The 18,276-nt window shown below is 52.0% G+C and overlaps 12 protein-coding genes across 12 annotated transcripts; 6 read left to right on the top strand and 6 right to left on the bottom strand.

Moving 5' to 3' along the window:
• Positions 1-77: 77 nt before the first annotated feature.
• On the top strand, positions 78-1,260 carry BJX67DRAFT_384223 (thioesterase family protein; the record flags this gene model as incomplete). The annotated part of the gene is made up of 2 exons (XM_071033627.1): positions 78-180; positions 251-1,260. The coding sequence occupies 2 exons, from the start codon at positions 78-80 to the stop codon at positions 1,258-1,260; spliced, it is 1,113 nt and encodes a 370-aa protein (XP_070883028.1).
• Positions 1,261-1,646: 386 nt separating this feature from the next.
• BJX67DRAFT_384222 (superoxide dismutase) lies at positions 1,647-2,432 on the bottom strand (the record flags this gene model as incomplete). Its single annotated transcript, XM_071033626.1, has 5 exons — positions 1,647-1,693; positions 1,752-1,848; positions 1,926-2,077; positions 2,146-2,316; positions 2,414-2,432. The coding sequence occupies 5 exons, from the start codon at positions 2,430-2,432 to the stop codon at positions 1,647-1,649; spliced, it is 486 nt and encodes a 161-aa protein (XP_070883027.1).
• Positions 2,433-3,568: 1,136 nt separating this feature from the next.
• On the bottom strand, positions 3,569-4,302 carry BJX67DRAFT_384221 (superoxide dismutase; the record flags this gene model as incomplete). The annotated part of the gene is made up of 5 exons (XM_071033625.1): positions 3,569-3,594; positions 3,646-3,742; positions 3,802-3,953; positions 4,008-4,184; positions 4,284-4,302. The coding sequence occupies 5 exons, from the start codon at positions 4,300-4,302 to the stop codon at positions 3,569-3,571; spliced, it is 471 nt and encodes a 156-aa protein (XP_070883026.1).
• Positions 4,303-4,529: 227 nt separating this feature from the next.
• Positions 4,530-5,532, bottom strand: BJX67DRAFT_362311 (uncharacterized protein). The gene has a single exon (XM_071029984.1). It carries the CDS (start codon positions 5,062-5,064, stop codon positions 4,888-4,890), a length of 177 nt encoding a protein of 58 aa, XP_070883025.1. The 5' UTR covers positions 5,065-5,532; the 3' UTR covers positions 4,530-4,887.
• BJX67DRAFT_362310 (MOSC domain-containing protein) lies at positions 5,529-6,536 on the top strand. The gene has a single exon (XM_071029983.1). It carries the CDS (start codon positions 5,791-5,793, stop codon positions 6,382-6,384), a length of 594 nt encoding a protein of 197 aa, XP_070883024.1. The 5' UTR covers positions 5,529-5,790; the 3' UTR covers positions 6,385-6,536.
• BJX67DRAFT_362306 (FAD-binding oxidoreductase) lies at positions 6,537-8,286 on the top strand. Its single transcript, XM_071029982.1, has 3 exons — positions 6,537-6,697; positions 6,743-7,892; positions 7,969-8,286. Exons 1-3 carry the CDS (start codon positions 6,569-6,571, stop codon positions 8,082-8,084), a joined length of 1,395 nt encoding a protein of 464 aa, XP_070883023.1. The 5' UTR covers positions 6,537-6,568; the 3' UTR covers positions 8,085-8,286.
• Positions 8,287-10,496: 2,210 nt separating this feature from the next.
• Positions 10,497-12,585, bottom strand: BJX67DRAFT_362304 (uncharacterized protein). The gene is made up of 2 exons (XM_071029981.1): positions 10,866-12,585; positions 10,497-10,815 (listed from the first exon to the last, which is right to left on the bottom strand). The coding sequence occupies exon 1, from the start codon at positions 12,164-12,166 to the stop codon at positions 11,240-11,242; it is 927 nt and encodes a 308-aa protein (XP_070883021.1). The 5' UTR covers positions 12,167-12,585; the 3' UTR covers positions 10,497-10,815; positions 10,866-11,239.
• aspf34 (cell wall protein PhiA) lies at positions 10,527-11,131 on the top strand (the record flags this gene model as incomplete). The annotated part of the gene is made up of 2 exons (XM_071033624.1): positions 10,527-10,815; positions 10,866-11,131. 2 exons carry the CDS (start codon positions 10,527-10,529, stop codon positions 11,129-11,131), a joined length of 555 nt encoding a protein of 184 aa, XP_070883022.1.
• Positions 12,586-12,883: 298 nt separating the features above from the next.
• BJX67DRAFT_390292 (cytochrome P450) lies at positions 12,884-14,938 on the bottom strand (the record flags this gene model as incomplete). The annotated part of the gene is made up of 5 exons (XM_071034625.1): positions 12,884-13,496; positions 13,542-13,889; positions 13,936-14,159; positions 14,209-14,509; positions 14,560-14,938. 5 exons carry the CDS (start codon positions 14,936-14,938, stop codon positions 13,111-13,113), a joined length of 1,638 nt encoding a protein of 545 aa, XP_070883020.1. The 3' UTR covers positions 12,884-13,110.
• A 429-nt stretch (positions 14,939-15,367) lies between these two features.
• BJX67DRAFT_384215 (SDR family NAD(P)-dependent oxidoreductase) lies at positions 15,368-16,275 on the top strand (the record flags this gene model as incomplete). The annotated part of the gene is made up of 3 exons (XM_071033623.1): positions 15,368-15,501; positions 15,564-15,979; positions 16,037-16,275. The coding sequence occupies 3 exons, from the start codon at positions 15,368-15,370 to the stop codon at positions 16,273-16,275; spliced, it is 789 nt and encodes a 262-aa protein (XP_070883019.1).
• An 83-nt stretch (positions 16,276-16,358) lies between these two features.
• BJX67DRAFT_390288 (acyl-coenzyme A:6-aminopenicillanic acid acyl-transferase-domain-containing protein) lies at positions 16,359-17,682 on the top strand. The gene has a single exon (XM_071034624.1). The coding sequence runs from the start codon at positions 16,486-16,488 to the stop codon at positions 17,575-17,577; it is 1,092 nt and encodes a 363-aa protein (XP_070883018.1). The 5' UTR covers positions 16,359-16,485; the 3' UTR covers positions 17,578-17,682.
• Positions 17,683-18,275, bottom strand: BJX67DRAFT_230068 (uncharacterized protein). Its single transcript, XM_071025919.1, has one exon. The coding sequence runs from the start codon at positions 18,109-18,111 to the stop codon at positions 17,788-17,790; it is 324 nt and encodes a 107-aa protein (XP_070883017.1). The 5' UTR covers positions 18,112-18,275; the 3' UTR covers positions 17,683-17,787.
• Between the last annotated feature and the right edge of the window lies 1 nt (position 18,276).

Here is an 18,276-nt window from a genome sequence, read left to right as displayed (position 1 = left end):
ATACTTTCCGTTCCACTAGCCCTAGCCAGCCTCTTTGAGATTTGTTCCAGGCCTCAGAGAGAACAGACTCTCGTACAATGCCCAGCCATTCGGATATATTTGAGCACGCAATTAGTGTCACAGCCCTCAGCTCGCACACGTACTATGCAAACTTAGACCCCGCGTGGACTGTCGGAAATGGTATTTCCAGCCTATCAACCTCAACCCGGTTGAAATAGTATATGGTTCTCACAATCCACAAAAACAATAGTCCCCCATGGCGGCTACACGACCGCCATACTCTCTCGACTCGCGACAACACACTTCAAAGCCATACACCGCGCGCGATTCAAAAACAGTACCCCGGAACCAATCGCCTTCCAGATCTCGTTTCTCCGGCGGACGAATACCGGACCAGCCCTTCTGACCGTGCAAGACATGAAGCTGGGTCTGCGGACGAGCACAATCCACGTCACGCTTTCGCAGCCGGCCGACTCGCACTACGTGGACGGCGTGGGTCCTCCTTTCGACCCAGCTACCGGGTTTGACGAGAGCGCACAGCTTGAAGACAAAGTAGTTGGCTATATCACGCTCTCGCCACCGGATCTTGATGACGGACCCGTCCACAGAGGACCATGGGAACTCCATCCGCCCCCGCCGCGGGGCTCCAATGCCGATGGGTCAGTCAATTTCGCTAACCTGGCCGCCACCGGACGGGACGGAGGATGGGCGAAGCACCCGGTCGTTCCGATTGTGCACGTAGGCGCGAATATCGAGACATACGGGCTGGAATTTGACCTAAACGCACCTCTACAGGGAGCACATGCAGGAATGGTTATAGACCAGTGGGCGAGGCTCACACCTGAAGCGGGGGAGAAGGCACCCCGTTGGACGAACGAGGCAGTCGTCTGTCTGGCGGATGTATTCCTTGCGGCGCTGGGGCGGTTGGCCGCTATGGAACTTTTTGGATCATCATCCGCGGCAGCGGCAGGGGGAGGAGAGGGAAAAGAGCCAGGACCAACTCCACTGGTCGGATTCTGGTACCCGACTGTGGCGCTCAATATCGACCTGAAGAGTCGACTTCCCGAGGACGGGGTGGAATGGCTCTACTCTCGAGTTGAGACGAAGACTGTTCGCGGCGGGAGGGCTGATATAGAGGCTGTCATTATGACGGAGGAAGGGGAGGTTGTGGCACTGTCAAACCAGGTGGCGCTGGTTGTTGATTCGGCGAGGTATGTTGGAAAGGGGGGAAGAAAGGGTGTGAGAGATTCAAAGGTTTGATGTTTTGGTTGAATCCCTCGTCCTACACATTGGGATATGACTGGAATGATGTTTTATAGTACAAAGACTGACCGATGCCTCGAACTTTTATGATTTAAGCGTCCCTGTATTCCGGGATTTGGCTTGTGTATTTCATTATAGTATTGTACTCGGAGTATGTGGTAAAACTATATCCGCTACTGGCATATTCATCAACAGCAGGGGTTCATCAACCCGAAAGAATACCCTACTCGAGGATGCCATCAATGTCACCGAACTTCGTCTTGCTTTGTCTCGCTGATTCTGCCATGACTGACGGCCTTCTTTCTGGCTGCCTTCCGGTATCTTAGTTGAACTTAGTGATAGCTACGAATACAACAAGTTGAAGACACCAACCATTGCGTCGGCTACCAAATCTGTTCGAACCATTCCGGATCCGGAATCACAATGTCCCCTAGTATGGCGGTTAGCAACCAGACTGAACCATCAAGCCAGACGGATATAGAACATACCACAAGCAATACGATCCCCAGAGTGACCAGTCGTCAGGGAATCCGGGTACCCTCCCAGGCCGAGATCATCTTCGTCGGCGTGAATAACGACAGAAAGCTGATGAGACGTCAGTCGAACCAGAACTTCTCCCACACTCTCCTCCAATACAATAGTGTTCCGATCCAAGTACTTACACCAAGTATGCTCTGCTCCCCCGACAACTGGATGAGGCTGTCCTGGAGATTAAGGAACGAATAGCCCTCCTGGTTTGCCTCGATGTTACCCAGGTCGCCGACGTGGCGGACCTCCGCTGCCGGGCCACCGTGGTTCATGTGGAAGGGGTTGACTATTCGGGAGCAGCAAGCACGGTCAGCGACTCATCTTCATATACTTTGTTCCTAAGCGAGGACATACAATGACTACCAGCAGTCGCGCAATCGCCGTTGCTGATGGGACTCTCGTGGACGTGGAATCCGTGTAACCCTGCCGTCAGGCCTCCGAGGATGCCGCCGACATTGACTAGGGCATCTGGCGTGGCCTGGGAAAAGACGACGAGCCCCGAGACGCTGCCCGTCATATTGGCGACTACGGAGAAAAGGTTAGCTTTTGCGATCCAGAATGCCCAAGATCGAGTGATGCCAGGGATAAAATGTCGTGTCGAGCGAACCAGATTGAGACTTACCAGCAAGAATTCCGGACATGGTGGCAGATCAAAAGGTCGAGGTAAATGTCAAAGAGAGACAAAGAAAGGTCTGTCAGACCTTGCGGCGCCGCGTGGTCACTTTATATCGATGGACAGCTGGTGGCGCGGGCGTCTCGGACCTCTGGGCCAAAACAACGCATTATTGAAGATTGAGGAGTGCATGAAGATCAGCTCATTGCTGGCGGTGTGACTTCTTGTTTTTCAATCTCACAAAAAGCAAACAATTTACTCTTGGACGCCTCTCGTGCGGGTTGGGCCAACCAGCGGAGGACTCGAGCGTCACACAGCCTCGACAGCGTCGGGCCTCGGACAAATCCAGACATTTGAACACCGAAATCGTGGAGGACATTCGTCGGAAAGTTCCTTGACCGTGAAAGACGAAAGATCCTTCGTTCGCCACGAACTTGCCGTTGTTGCCAGTTTCTGATGCTGGGGTTGATCTTCCCGTGCTGCCGTGACAAGAGATTCGACGATATCTTCTGTCGCTCTGCAGAACCTCACTTAGACAAGCTTCTGCTCGATAGTGACTGGAAGGGTTTTTATTTGACTGTCTATTTCGAGATCTCCCCCCATCTCCGCGTCCGATAGAGCCAAGATCACTCAACACTGCCTGTGTGACGCCCCGGTTCTTGGGGATATTATGACGCTAAGCAATGTATATATCTCAAACAGCCGAGAGTGAACGCTGTATATAGTCCTCGAATACAGCCGAGATTGGCCCGCAGGATCACACAGTATTGTTGGCCAGGGGCTCTCTTACCCGTCCCAGAACTTGCTTCGTCCAGCTGCGAACACAACACGCCAGCAAATGCGCACCTTTGCCAGGGGATAAAGAGTCATTTATATTTGACTAGATTCCACATGGTCTGCCACCTGCAGGACGACAATCCTTCCTGATGTGAGAAATAAATACGCATTAATTCCATGGGCCAAGAATATTGCGAGTGATGAGGTCTCTGATCTTGCCAACCCCTAATTTATACAGCTGCCGTCGAGAGAATCGACCGTCGAAACCGATGGGCCACCTTGGCTTATGTGTTTTATTGGTTTTATATGTGCTAAACTACCCGCTTCTGGCATATTCATCAACAGCAAGTGTCCTCAACCCAAACAATAACCCACGCGAGAACGACATCAAGCACCGGGAATCACAATGTCGGCTATTGCGGTTAGCAACCATTCAACTTGGGCTCAGAATCGAGAGAACATACCACAAGCAACACGATCCCCAGCGTGACCAGTGGTCAGGGAGTCCGAGTGCCCCCCGAGGCCAAGATCATCCGGGTCGGCGTGGATAACAACGGAGAGCTGAATGATCAGTTCAATTAGTACTTCTATACTTCATTGTTTCTGCTCCAAATACTTACACCGAGTATGCTCTGCTCCCCTGATAACTGGATAATACTATCTTCAATATTAAGGATCGCAAAGCCGTTGCTATCTGCCTTAATATTGCCCAGGTCTCCAACATGGCGGATCTCTGCTGTCGGGGCGCCATGGTTCATGTCGAAGGGGTTGACTGCACTGTCAGTGACTATCCTTCATATATCATATTCCCGAGGCCGAAACATACAATGGCTCCCAGCGGTTGTGCAATTGCCGTTGGTGATAGGACTCTCGTGGACATGGAATCCGTGCAACCCGGGTGTAAGGCCCTGGAGGACGCCGCCGACGCTGACTTGGCTCCCACACCCGGTGTTGGCCTGGGAAAAGCTCACGATCCCGGAGACGATGCCCGTGATGTTGGCGACTGTTGGGAGGGGTTAGCTTTCGCAATTCATAATCCTGGAGTACTGAGTGATGCCACGGATAAATTTGATGCCGTGTAGATCGAACAGATGAGACTTACTCGCATGAATGGCGGCCATGATGGTGGATTGGAGGGTCAGGGTAAATCTTTGGAAAGACGAAAGGTGAGATCCGGGGCTGATGCGGCGCAGCGTGGCATATTTATGTATCTCGGACCTACCTCCTGACCAAAACAACGCACTCGGGGGCGACATGAAGATCAACACATTGCTGGCGGTGTGACTTCTTGTTTCTCAATCCCACTAAAAGCAAACCGTGGACTGTTGGCCATCTCTTATGCCAGTTGGGCCAACCAGCGGAGTCCAGAAGCGTGACACCAATCCCGGATTTGGGGGTGTTTTGATGATTCAACAGCCTCGTCAGCTTGGGCTTGGCGATCCGGGGCCCCCCCCTGGCCTGGCAGGATGATAATCCTTCCTGACGTGAGAAGTGAATCCATGGCACCTGCCAGGATACGAATCGACAAGCCCCAATCAAAACAACCCCCGCCGGAGGACCGACAGTCCACCTTCCAGAGCAATGGTCAACACGCTTTGAGCGCCCGGACTTCTTGAGCTGGTCCTCATAAACTTCGACATCCAGACCCTCCTCTTACAACGGACCTGCTGAACCTGGCGGGATATAATCCAAATCTCGCCTGCTCTCTAAGAGGCTCTCTTCACGGCTCGCCACCCAAGCGATCTCCTCCTAGCTAAGGTACTCTCGGCGCTATTCAGCACACAGCCGAGAAAAGCTCGACCACTGTCTCTCCTCCAGGGAACGGATATCTTTCTGCGCCGAGAGAGGATGTCCGCGTTTCTCAGGCTGGACTCGGGCATCATGGTGTAAAACCAGCCGCTTACGCGTGTCTTGATGGTGACTCGGACGAGGAGACAGACAATGTGCTCCTTAGGAACCGAATAAGCGGTTTTTATGAGCGGATGAGGATTAAGCCTGTTGTGCTGCCGGATGGAGAGTGGATTGGAGAGACGTATCCGAGGACGTACGATTGATATTAAAGGAAGTAATATTCCTGACAGTCATGCGAAGAATTGCGCCAAACCGTGACTATCAGCTTCTCAACCATAGGATGAACCAGGTACGCCAGCACGAAGAAGCGAGGCGTCATCATACAAGGAGCTTAACCGCGCCGGAACGCAGTGGAGGAGATTGATAGAGTATCAAGGACTTAGGGGTTATTTAGTGCAGTGATAGGCGAAAAGTCTAGCCTTTTCTCTCCTTCTCTTCATCTAAACCCTGCTCGAATTCTCTGGCTCTTTACAACGCCTTCGAGGATGGATAGGATGCACGGCGCAAACCGGACCTCTTATCGGCATTGACAGAGACATTGCTGGCAGGAGAAATGCAGCGGCACGTGCCGAGCCCAGGTCGTTCACCCGCGTCGAAGACATTTATGACATGACTCACCATCTGGACTCTGTGGCAGCTCTCGTATTCAACAAAACATCCCCAGCCTTGTGTCACTTTGTAAACTGCTTGGAAGACACACAGTCCCTGATTCTGAGATCGACCCGGGATTCAAATTCAGTCAGCCAAACTCAGCTGAAATGCCACCAAACGTCCTCTCCGTCACAACCTCCTCGTCGCACAACTTCTCCAAATCCTCCGTCCCGTCTATAAAACTCATAACAGCCTGGGGAATCGAGGGCGACTGCCACGCCGGCGAAACCGTCCAGCACCGCTCACGATTACACATCCGACCACCACCCGCAAACCTGCGCCAGGTCCACCTCATCCCGATCGAGATCCTGCACAAAGTCTCGACTGCTCTGTCCGCGGAACAGAAGACGCAACTCTTCCAACCCGGTGCCCTGGGACAGAATATCACGACCGAGGGGGTGGATTTGCTGTCGCTTGGCGTGGGGACGGAGCTCCGCTTCGTTGGTGCGCCGACGGGGGATACGGGTGCAGAGGCGGAGGAGGCTATTGTGGTCCTACAAGGTGTGCGCAATCCATGTCCCCAGATCGATAGGTTCCAGTCCGGCCTCAAAGAGCGGTTCCTTGTTCGCGACGCGGATAGGCAGATTGTGGGTCGGTTGGCGGGGGTGATGGCTACGGTGAAGCAGGGTGGGATTATTCGGCCAGGGATGGGGATTATGGTTGTGAAGCCAGCGGCTCATGTGCCGCTGGGGCCTGTGTAGCGCCTCTTACTTTTAAATATAGCTTTGTATTCACGCAATGAACCCAACAGCAAGGCAAGAGATGGAGAGGGGTGAAGAGGGGCAGCAGATCACTAATCAATGATTCAGCGGCGGGCATCAGCTTGGCGATGACATAAATACATCTTCCACCCCATCAAGGGTACGAGAACCATAAGTTAACAACATGGCCATCCCAGAATCAGCTCTCAACTCGCTGCGCGACTCTCTCGTCTCGTCGACTATCTTCACCCCGCAAGATGAGGGGTACCACGATGCCCTTCGGAGATGGTCCGACACCGGAGTCAAACGCGCCGTACGTCCCTCAGAACGTGAACAAAAACATGACTAAAATACACAGGGCATTGTAATCACACCCACAGCCGTAGAGGACATCGCAACAGCCCTAAACTGGTCGCAGACACACAACGTCGACCTGGCCATCAAATGCGGCGGCCACTCCGTCAGCGGGACGAGTTCCAGCGCTGGCGGCCTCGTCATCGACCTCTCCCGCCTCAACTCCGCCACTGTCAACCCATCAACGAAAACAATCACCGTCGGCGGTGGCGCAACCTGGAAGGACGTCGATGACGCCCTAGCCGCGCACGGCCTCGCAGCCGTAGGCGGCACAGTCAACCACACAGGCGTGGGCGGGTTGACCCTAGGCGGCGGGTACGGCTGGCTAAGCGGGGAGCATGGGCTGACGATCGACAATCTACTTTCTGCGAAGGTCGTCCTGGCCGATGGGTCGGTTGTGACTGCGTCGGAGGAGGAGAACGCTGACCTTTTCTGGGCGCTTCGCGGGGCCGGGTATAACTTCGGCGTCGTGGTCGAGTTTACATTCCAAGCTTATGACCAGCCGGATCCTGTGTACGCGGGGATCGTCGCGTTTACACCGGATAAAGTCGAGGCCATCGTCAGCGAGCTGAATACACTGCTCGTTGAGAGACCGGATCCGCGCTCCGGGGCGGTTTGTATCTTTGCGCGACCTCCGGGCGCGCCAGTGCCCATGGTCAACGTGCTGGTCTTCTACAACGGGACCAAAGAGCAAGGCGAGTCTCGCTTCAACGACTTACTCGCCCTCGGACCCGTGGCAAACATGATCGACACAATACCTTATAATCACCTCAACGCGCTCCAGAATCCGATGGCCACGTACGGGGACCGGAAATCCTTCAAGGGGATCTTCTTCACGCCACCGCTGTCTCCGTCTTTCGCAAAGATGATGTTGGCCGAGTTCACGGAGAAGGTGCAGTCGGACCCGGATCTCGGGGCGTCGGCGCTCCTGCTTGAATTCTACGATATGGCCAAGACAGTTTCCGTTCCGCGGACGGCGACGGCGTTCGCGAGTCGCGGGAGGACGCAGAATGGGATCGTTATGCTGCGGTGGACGGATAGCAGTAAGGATTTGGAGCATAGGGCTTGGGCTAGGGATGTGCAGGGGCGGTGGAAGGCACAGCTTACTGAAGAGGTGGAGGGTGGCGTACCGCAGTATATCAATTACGCTGAGCGTGAGTTCCTTGCCCTTCGTTTCTATCGACCTTTGCTTGCTTCAACGAGAGAGGATGATGCTAATATGCGGAGCAGCCGGCGACTCCGTGGTAAGCAACATCTACGGGGAGAACCTCGGACGGCTGAAGGAGCTCAAGGCGAAGTATGATCCGGCGAATGTCTTTCGCAAGATGCATCCGATCAATGTTTAGCATATTTGCTTCTGTATGCTCTAGAACCACTCCAACTTTCTCAATCACATACTAGTTATCCCAGCCTGATGATGTAAAGGAATACATAAAAAGTCCTGCTAGAGAGTTAGGAAGTGCTACCTGCCTAATAACTAAAGCAAAAGGACCAGGATATAATTGGACCAGGACTCTATATCTTCTCTTCATGGCTAGTACTTTCCAAGATATAGCCCTTTGCTCCCCATAAAGCTCGAGCATAGGCCTTAGTATGAAGCTCTAAAAACCTACATTAAGTACCATGCTAGTACAATCTTCCATCTCTTGTTCTGTTAGTCACGATCTAATGCTCATAGCTGCTACTAGCACTTTAAACCCCAGAAAATTAACATGCCCTGTGTCACGGTTTGACGCGCTTTGTCAAGAGCTGATAAAGACAAAGCATACTTCACAGACACCTCCTAACACACAAAGCCGTCAGTCACATACTACCCCCAGCACTGTGGACCAAGAGCACGAGGGTTCAGGAGCAAGCAATTCCCTTGATATTAAAGATACCAAGAGCAATAACAGCAAGCAGGAAGCAGATATTAACTTTTAGAATATACCAGCCTTGGCTTCAGCACTATAGCAGTGCGTTCCATATCCCTATCAATATCTAGTAATTTGCATCTACTAATAGTATATTCTTTCTTTGCTAGTCTGAAAAGACAAGTCGTATAAGAATCTTTTTTCTGTATTATACACTATGTTGCCTATCAGGAATATTATCAGGTATTTTCTCTATCTATGTCTCTGTGATTCTCTACTATACCTAGAGCGACGCTAACCAGTACATTAGCATGCTAAAATCTTGTTTGGACGCCCATATATCTGATTATCACAGCACATGCGAGGCTGCTGGCGACATGTCCTACCACTTGGCAACTGACCTCCCCACAAAGGTAACACGGGGGAAGCGTCATAGAGACAATAAACGTGTATGATAAATAGGGCTAACTATGCAAGCATGGATACTATAATATGGGAATAGGGTAAAGGAGATACAAGACTAATAAAATATAGATTATTACCCCTATATTTAGTAAAAGATATCAAGGTTTCCCTAATTGCCTGACAGTAAACTAGCTATTCTAAAAAAGAGATTTTGATATCCTCTGTTACATATCCTAGTGTGGTATTAAACCAGAACTCCAGGGATAGTGTCATCTAAGATTGTGATTAGCTTGGATTGCTCTCAAAATCACCATGTATAGGTATTAAATATGTATCATAAGCTAGAACAATTTAGAGCCACGATCTATAGTAGAGATAGAGATAATATATTTCCTGCTAGGGCTTATTATCTGGCTGTTCTAGCGCGAGCCTAGGCTATTCTGGATAATTTAGTTTAGAGGAAAGTCTCATCTTTCAAATTGACAAACTACTTCACAGATTCCTATCAAGGCCAGGGAGCAATACTGTCGAGCTCGCAGGAACCTGCTAAGGATAACAACCATGATTAGGTGGACTAATTATATTACCATAACTGTCCCACACAACTTAATTCAAGGTTCTGCCTCATCACACAGCATCCTATAGAGCCGTTCAAGCCAACTAGCCAATTATTACTTAATAGGGCGAGCTTCAGGCTGTTTCTCACAATTCTCCATGATTAATGCTGTTAATAATTATAACATCTAGGGCTGGTAGCACAGACCTTACCCCTCCCCAAAAAACAGTTAAAGATGCCACCAGGGACTAATCCAACCAGACAATCCTTGCCAGATCCTTGCTGGCTAACACACAACTAATAGTGCACCTCCTTGATTTTGAACAGCCATGCCATGATTTGGAATCAAGTTGGCGCCAGAGACCACCTATATTCAGGGATTGTCAGTAGGGCCTAGCGTCAAGCTGTAGGCGAAATGCGTGACAGACGTCCAGCGGCCCCGTTGGTGATAGGGGCCAGCCAACCAACCACGTTAGTTCTCTTAGGGATATCGAGAATAGAATTCACCAATTGGGTCATTTGGAATGGTAGAAGAAATTTGTATGTCTTGTTAATTCTACGGCACGATGCTCCATCCTCCCTATTCGGGTCAAGGATCAGCTCTCGCGTCAGTTATGCCCCTGAGCTGTTAGAAGGGAAAGCATGCGTGGAGCGGGCAGTTGCGGAGAATGAGGTCAATTCTCCTGGTCAAAGAGGCCGAGGTTGTATGACTTCATATACTCTGTACAGACTTGGGAAAGATCGCCCGGATGGCGGACTGTTTCTCCAGGCGAGCCAATCAACGGAGTAGAATCTATTCTTAGTGCCCCCACAGCCGGCAGTTTCCCCGAGACGCAGCCAATCAGCCGGTTGCTGTGTCTCAGAAGCCATGGGGCGCTGTGTGGCCGTTGAACATGGATCGCATAAATAGCTGCCCGACCTGCCCTCTGCATCTCTTGTCCATCATCAGACAATCCATCAATTAAACCACCATCATGAAGTTCAACTACCTCGCTGTTGCCGCCTCCCTTGGTCTCGCCACCGGCACCTTCGCCGCGCCCTCCAAGCCTGATACCTTTGGCCTCGTTGCCATCAGGTCCGGTGATGCCGTTCAGTATGCTGGCTTTAACGCTGCTCTGAGGAGCATCTTCGCCGGCCTCCCTAACCAGAACGCCACCTGTGACGGTACCGACGATGGCTTCGCCACCTTCTACCTCAAGGACGGCGCCCTCTTCCTCTACGGCCCCAATAACCAGCAGGTCTTTGTCGACCGCTCTGGAATGGGTATGTATCGCGATATACATATACATTATGAGCAATGCTAACGATTGTAGGCCAAGGCAAGATTGGATACACCATCGGCGACGAGTCTGGCCCCCGCAACGGCGAGCGCAGAGGCTGGGCGATCAACGAGGATAACCACCTCCAGTTCGACGGCAGCGACCTCATCGCTTGCCCCAACAGCATCGACGGTGCCTACAGTATTTGGGCTTCCGCTGGTATTGACAACCCGGCTGGCAACTCCAACTGCGTTGGCATTGCTGCTCGCGTCGAGGAGAAGGCTGAGCCCACCAGCTGCTCCTACTCTACTTCCCGGTAATGTACTTGATAAACAATCAAATAACAGCCGCCACATCCTGTACATAGACTCTCCTTAAGATGTGGACGATGGATTGAATTGTTGAAAATATAGCTGTACAAAACATAACTATTGCATACCGCGCGCTTCGGAGTTCATCTTCCAGACAATCGCATCTTTCATAACAAAGTTCACTAATCGGAGAGCCGTGATGTCCTGTTGTGGGTCACCATCGAGGGCAATGATATCAGCCTGGAGCCCTTGCTCGATCCACCCAAATCGGCGACCAGACAGCTCCCCGCCACACGCTTCCCACCCGCCCACAGTACATGACTCCAGGACATGGTGAGCAGGGATTCCAGCTTCGATCATCAACTCAAGCTCCCGGACATTTTCCCCGTGAGGATATGTCCCCGTGTCGCCGCCACATGCAAGCCGAACGCCCATTTCATGTGCCCGCTTAACCTGTTTTAGAATTTGAGGGAAACGGGCGGCATGGAGCTTTTCGGCAACCGCAAGCGTAGGCACAAGGATAATCCCCTTTTCCACCATGCGTGTGAACATCTCATCACTAGTAAAGTATGCATGCTCGAGTGTATTAACTCCAGCCTCGATGGCCGCCATCGCACCCTCAAGCGTGCAGCAATGCGCAGAGACCGGTGCGCGTGCGAGCGCTGCTTCCTTGACGATCATATCCATCTCGTCCCGAGAGAAAACCATATAATCAGGATTCGGCTCCTTAGGCGGATGCAGCACGCTTGGAATATAAGGATGCTGTTGAGCCGGAGGCGACCGCATAATCCGGCGTCGGTAATCAGCGAAGAACTTGATAATATCTGCTCCCGCAGCGATGCGGCGGCGGACCGCCTGTCGACATTGCTCGACACCATCGACGGCGTCTGCGCCCGCTGGGAGACAGTGGCCGCCGGCACAGTTCTCAGTCCGCGGTTCGAACGAACCAGTGCTTGCGAGGACTTTGGTCGCGACGAAGAGACGCGGACCTGGGGTTAGGCCTCGTGCAATGGCATCGCGGAGATTAGCGTCAAACTCTTGCATGCCTTCTGATCCGAGATCTCTATCGAAGAGTTACTTCAGGGTGTGTACTAGGAAGACTAAAGACAGACCTGTATGTGGTGTAGCCGGCAAGCAAAGCTGTTCGGCAGTGGTTGGCGCCGCGAACAATTCTCTCGGGGATGCTTTCGTCTCGCTTCTGTATCAAGGCTCCTGCTTCGCTTTGTCGCTCAGTGTTTGAGAACAACGTATGAGCAGTCAATTTACTCACTCGTACGAATGCAGAAAGACGTGCGTATGGGCATCCACTAGGCCGGGCATCACATATTTTCCTCGTAAGTCGATATCGCCCTCTGGAAGGGGATCTGGGATTGCTCCAGCACCTTTACGCTCGTAGACCCGGACTATTAAGCCCCTCGTGGGGTCCACGGTTATTGAAACATTGTGCCGGACACGCTTCAGCTTTGGATCGAAGAGAGTGGAAGTGTGCACAGTAAATTGAGGCATTGTGGCTTTGGTACAGCATGTGTATGCAAATTCAAAACAGACAACTGATCGCCTTTGATAAATAACCCCTATAACTGTCGTGTTCTCTGTAATCGGATCTTGGCGAGCGATTGGTGCTTCTACACGCTCATCTCCGATTCTGCGGGACACGCGCTGGATCACCGAATAGATCACAGTCAGGATGAAATGCGAGAGGAATATGCGGCGGCGGTTATACAAGCCAGTGGCTCTGCAGCAGTGGTTTATTTTAGTAATGATCCTTCCAAGCGTCCAGATAAAACCAACTGGCATACTTAGCCGAGCCACGATCGGCAGTCGCATGGAGTTGTATTCACAGCAAGTTGAAGTGAGATCACGGCCAATGGATTATGTACATATGCATTGATTGGAGAAATCGTGATAGGAATTAGATGATCCTATGCGTAAAACACACGAAGATAATAGCCCATTGTCCTACCTAAGTCACCGCCATCTACCATGCATTATCGGACTAGAACTTCGGCGTTCCTTCCCGTAACAAACTCAGTCAACCCGTCCTGGGATTGCTGCAAGCATTGTCTCAGAGTGTTATTATCCCTGGCGGTTAACTTGATCTTGAACGCCGACGGCATCGCATTTGACGCCGCAGGATTTTGCTTGTAGTCAATATAGTGGGTATTGCAGGGCATCTCCTTGCTCTGCTCGATGTTGAAGGAAACAATCAGGCGAGTGAACATGGCGTAGAGTACCCGATTTGACAAGTTAACTGCGGTACATTGCCTTGCACCGGCACCGAATGCGAAATGATACGGTGGCGGCACGCGAAGGCCGCAATCTACCCACCGTTCGGGCTTGAATTTATCTGCATCGGGGCCGTATGTTGATTTGTCTATCACAGGGTTAGCGGAGAGTATACCGTCAAGAGGAGTCGTACCAAAGTTGGCCGCCTGTGCGTTTATGTAGACCAAGAGCCCCTTCGGGATCGTGGCACCCTGATACTCGAACTCTTTATAGACTTGTCGAGCAGGAAGGAGCTTCAGCGGCGGATAGAATCGCAAAGCCTCCTTTACAAGGCCCGTAACGTAGGCACATTTTTCCTCTACTAAGCATAGTTCAAAGGCTTGCTCTGGAGTATCGTAGATGCTCATGATATTGTCGTATGCCTTCTGCTGGATCTCCGGGCCCTCTGGTGAGGAGAGCATGCCGACGGTAATGATGGCTGTTGAGAAGATGGTCTCGAAACCACCAGACATCAGGCCACCGAGGATGGTCTTGACATCGTCTGCTTGCAATTAGCATCTGGGTACTGGACTGGAAGCCATACCTACAATGGGTTAGCCCGTCATGGCCGTTCTCGATGAGCATCTCGGCGACGGATTTCTTGTAGGCGGGGCGCAGTCTGTCTAACCCTCCTCGCACATTGTCCAGCATTTTGGCCAGCCATTGGTCTCGCCGTGCTCGAACTTCCAACGCGGTAGTTGTTCGCTCTCGCTTGCCAAGATACCTCAAATGAGGAATAAAGTCCTGCGGGTTGGAGTTTGTCGATCGAAAGCTGCGACAGTTTAGTACCCCGTCTCGCGTATAGATCTTGCACGACGTACCTGGCTACAGTTTGCGCATCCTGGAGAATCTGAAGCAAGAGAGGATCCCTCACCGAAGTGAAACGGGTGCCATAGCAGAACATCATCATCATGTTCAAGGCCAGGCGCTTAAGGTAGATATGGGGCATAATCTCATTGCTACCGGACTCACTATCATAGTATAGTCCCGAGATCACAGAACAGGTCTCCATATCCAGCATGTGCCGCATCTTCTGGATCGAAGGTCCCGTCGTGAACGAGCCGACCACGCGTCTCTGCTTCTTCGTCCTTTCGTCCCATGGACTAGTGCCGATGGTGGCCGCTTTGTCGGTCAGTCGGTTATTTATCGTTTGTAGAATAAGACTGCTTTACCTGAAGTTTTAGAAACGACGCCATGAAAGGTATAAAACCAAGGGCGATCGATCGTGGCAGACTGGTTCTTGATCATCCACTCCCTCGCCGACTCAAACGAGTTGAGGATAACAGCTCGCCTATACCCCATTCTGAGCTGGAATACAGGCCATCCATGCTGTGCGGCCCATGTTTGTGCAGTTGTCGCGTGGTCAGCTCCAAGTTGGTACAGGTGGCCTGCCAGCAACTCGCCACCGGGGATCTCAGGTATGCCATGTATCTTGGGAAAGTCAACGTAGAAGCGGGAAATATAAACGACCAGTAGCACAGACGCCGCTGCTGTAAAAATGCCCAAACTGGCCAATATGTTGGGCCAATCAGCCGAAATGATAAAGTCCATATTGGAGTGTGGGCGGGAGTTCGACCATGAAAGTTTCGGCGCAAGGGCCAAATAAACGGCCGTTATATTCAATAGTAAAAACTCGCATTTCAAGGAAACGCCCCGGAGCGCAAATCCGGACTGGGTCGACGCTGTCGGCGGAGCGCGCGGTTGGACAAGGATCCGTCGGGCAGCAGCGAGACAAGCATAGGCCCACCCCATGCCAGACATCTTATCGCGGATTGAAGAATAAGAGCAAAGAGATAAAAATGATGGAAGACCGAACCTCACGTTTTTGTCGCTCTACATGATCAGCATGGCAAATAATCTACGAATCAACAACCTGTTCGATGTCGGCGGCCGATGGGTTGCAATCACCGGAGCAGGCAAGACAACCACACTGGAGTACTATATAGATGGCTGATCTGTGTAGCATCCGGCATCGGCCGCATGCTGGCCAAGGGCTGTTTTGTCAATGGTGCATACCCTATCTTGATAGACATCAACGACCAGGCGTTGGCAGACACAAAAGATGAGCTCGAGACCGTCTCTCAATCAGAAGCCACAGCCGCCAAGATTGTAACGTATGCTAGCTTATTGTTGCCAGTTCAAACTCCATTCGGAATTTCATTGACGGAATCTGTAGGCTCAAGGGCGACTTGTCTACCGAGGAAGGGATCGATGCCGTGGTTGAGCAGATCAAGTCGTTACGGACATCGCTGGATGCAGTGTTCCACTGTGCGGGTATCCGCTACATGAACGAGATTGCGTATACGCCCGGCGACAGCTTAAGCCAGCTCGAAATAGCCACCAAATCTGCGCCGTACAAAGGGTGGGAACATACGTTCCGCCTGAACGTGCTTGCTCCATACTATCTCACGGCCGGACTGATCACTCTACTGGGCGAGGCTGCAGCCGGGGGCGACGGGAGAGGCTGTGTTGTGCTCTTTAGCAGTCCTGCCAGTGTGCACAACCACCAGTTTGTCCCGGCGTATCAGACATCCAAGGCGGCTGTGGACCACTTGGTGAGGATTATGGCAGCAGAATTTGCGGATTTCTACAGTGAGAACAACTTAAAATCACTCCTTGTGGAGGCTGATCAACTAATATGCTTGAAAGTTCGCGTCAACGCCCTCTCGCCGGGGATCGTTCCCTCGGGGATGACACCGAATGACGGCAAATCGAATCTTCGACTGGCGCATGAGACGCCAGCTAAGCGTCCTGGAAACGAGGATGACATGGTCGGATGCGCTTTGTGGCTGATTAGCAAGGCAGGCGCTTTTATGGATGGGAAAGTAATTCGTAACGAGGGGGGCCGCTTGTTGATTCTCAAAGGAGTAACCTCAAACTCGGACTAGGTCAATGAACATGACCATTGTATTATATAATATATAGCCTCTTCCATGGCACAACAGGTGGGGTCAGTGGCCTTCGGATTTGCCCGTGAAGCTGGGCGCCAGGTCTGCATAGAGCCGTCCATTGTCTCCAACTCTGTACTGCGATCATGTATAATAGCCTTCATCAACGACTAGACAAAAACCACAGAAACACAATCAATTCAGCTAATTATGGCCGTCAATCATGGTCCCGAGGATGTTACGTGGTGGAATGGAGTTCCAGAAGTGGTTGCCACCGGGTCGCCATTCGAAATTGGCTTTGCGCACGGGAGGCAGATCCCACAGCGCATTGCACAGTGCATGAAGAACTACGAGAAGCTTTTCCTCGAAACGGCCGGGGCGGATTGGTCCGAGTCGAAAGCGAGGGCAGCAACTTACCTGCCGGCCCTGGAGCAGAACGAGCCAGACCTGGTGGAGGAAATGAGGGGTATAGCGGCCGGTGCAGGGGTCGACTTCTTGGACATCCTGGCGCTTAATCTGCGGAGTGAAATATCGTTGACAAACTACTCGGACGGCTGCACCTCTATCACCACAGCGACTCCTGATGCGTCCCAGGTGTACCTGGCGCAGAACTGGGATTGGGTGGGCGAGGCTGGCACCTCGACTGCATTCTTTGACATTTTAAAGACCGGAAAGCCCCGTGTGAGGATGATGGGAGAGGCAGGAATCGTCGCCAAGTTCGGCATCAATGAGGCAGGAGTGGCTGTCTGCATGAATGCCATCAGGTGCGGGACAGTCTCAAAAAGCCAACTGCCAGTGCACCTGGCGATGCGCCGAGTGCTGGAGAGCAGCTCATTTGATGAAGCATTTGAGATGTTAACCAAGAAAGGCCTGGCCTCGTGTGTCAACCTCATGATCGCCGACAGGAGTGGGAAGATCGCGGCCATCGAATGCACGCCCAGGGGACTCGCCCCGATTTTCCCAGAGCCAGGAACCTACACGACATTCCACACCAACCACCTCTGGTCCCCAGACATTCCTCAAGGCATTCGCGACCACCCCTCGAAGAACTCGTTCACCCGATTAGAGCGCATCAAAGCATTGAGCGAGGGCGAAGTGGGCAGCGTGGCTAAGATACGGTCCTGGCTATCCGACGAAGAGGGGACACCGGTCTCAATATGTCGGTCGACCCCCCCTGGCGCACGTGGTATCGAGCGGATGGAAACCCTGAGCACAATTATTATCGATGTTACTGCTTTGGAAGCTACGGTTTCTTTTGGAAAGCCGAGTTTGTCGCCGCCTGTGCGGACCTTATCACTTTGAATGGCCCAAATACAGAATACTGAATAGCATTGCATAAACACCATGAGAGCACAGTAGTCAAGTCCACGTAGCAAGGCAAGTGGCGTCCATAAACCGGGGCGGCTGCTTGTCGGTGAGATCCAAGATTTCTTCTTTCTCCACGTACCCATGAGTCACGTCGCCTTGGAGGGCCCGGGCATTGCACTTGTTCAGCCACGGAGCATACAAATCTTATCCACCAGGACCCAGACGCACAGCAGAATGCAGGGTGGTCATGGCCTTGAAGGCCGTGAGGTACTGAGGTGCCTCTTTATCAAGGAAGAACCGAGGCCTGATAATGAATGCAGTAGAATGCCCGAAGATAATCGCGCTGGCGGTGGCGCGCTTAGTATGGCTGGCGATAGTTGTAGTGGCCAGGGCGAACATCATTGGGAGTGATCCGTTGGTGAAGTTGGTGCAGTAAAAGGCGATCAGCCTTCCCACCTGGCTCGACTCGGGAAGCGCAACAACGAGAACGGCGCCGATTGGCGAGGGGGCGTTACACACAAACTGCATTGGATAGCGTATGTTGAGGTAGTAGAAGGTGACGAAGCCAGTGATCAGCAGCGCAATGTTCTCCGTAACGCCCGAGAAAGGGTGCTGAACAGAGACGTGGTGAAGGTACCCTAGTCGAAGCCTCGAGAATTCATCAGTATAATCTACCTTTGATGATGAGGCCTC

Source organism: Aspergillus lucknowensis (genome assembly GCF_044049455.1).
Source record: "Aspergillus lucknowensis strain CBS 449.75 chromosome Unknown BJX67scaffold_45, whole genome shotgun sequence".
Lineage (NCBI taxonomy): Eukaryota > Fungi > Ascomycota > Eurotiomycetes > Eurotiales > Aspergillaceae > Aspergillus > Aspergillus lucknowensis.
The sequence above is the reverse complement of the archived record's forward strand: the minus strand, read 5'-3'. Positions and strand labels throughout refer to the sequence as shown.

Coding starts and splice junctions, on each gene's coding strand:
- BJX67DRAFT_230068 (XM_071025919.1), bottom strand. CDS start 18,111: ATGCAGTTTGTGTGTAACGCCCCCTCGCCAATCGGCGCCGTTCTCGTT.
- BJX67DRAFT_362304 (XM_071029981.1), bottom strand. CDS start 12,166: ATGCAAGAGTTTGACGCTAATCTCCGCGATGCCATTGCACGAGGCCTA.
- BJX67DRAFT_362306 (XM_071029982.1), top strand. CDS start 6,569: ATGGCCATCCCAGAATCAGCTCTCAACTCGCTGCGCGACTCTCTCGTC. Junction 6,698..6,742: donor ACACCGGAGTCAAACGCGCC/GTACGTCCCTCA, acceptor TAAAATACACAG/GGCATTGTAATCACACCCAC. Junction 7,893..7,968: donor GTATATCAATTACGCTGAGC/GTGAGTTCCTTG, acceptor TATGCGGAGCAG/CCGGCGACTCCGTGGTAAGC.
- BJX67DRAFT_362311 (XM_071029984.1), bottom strand. CDS start 5,064: ATGATGCCCGAGTCCAGCCTGAGAAACGCGGACATCCTCTCTCGGCGC.
- BJX67DRAFT_362310 (XM_071029983.1), top strand. CDS start 5,791: ATGCCACCAAACGTCCTCTCCGTCACAACCTCCTCGTCGCACAACTTC.
- BJX67DRAFT_390288 (XM_071034624.1), top strand. CDS start 16,486: ATGGCCGTCAATCATGGTCCCGAGGATGTTACGTGGTGGAATGGAGTT.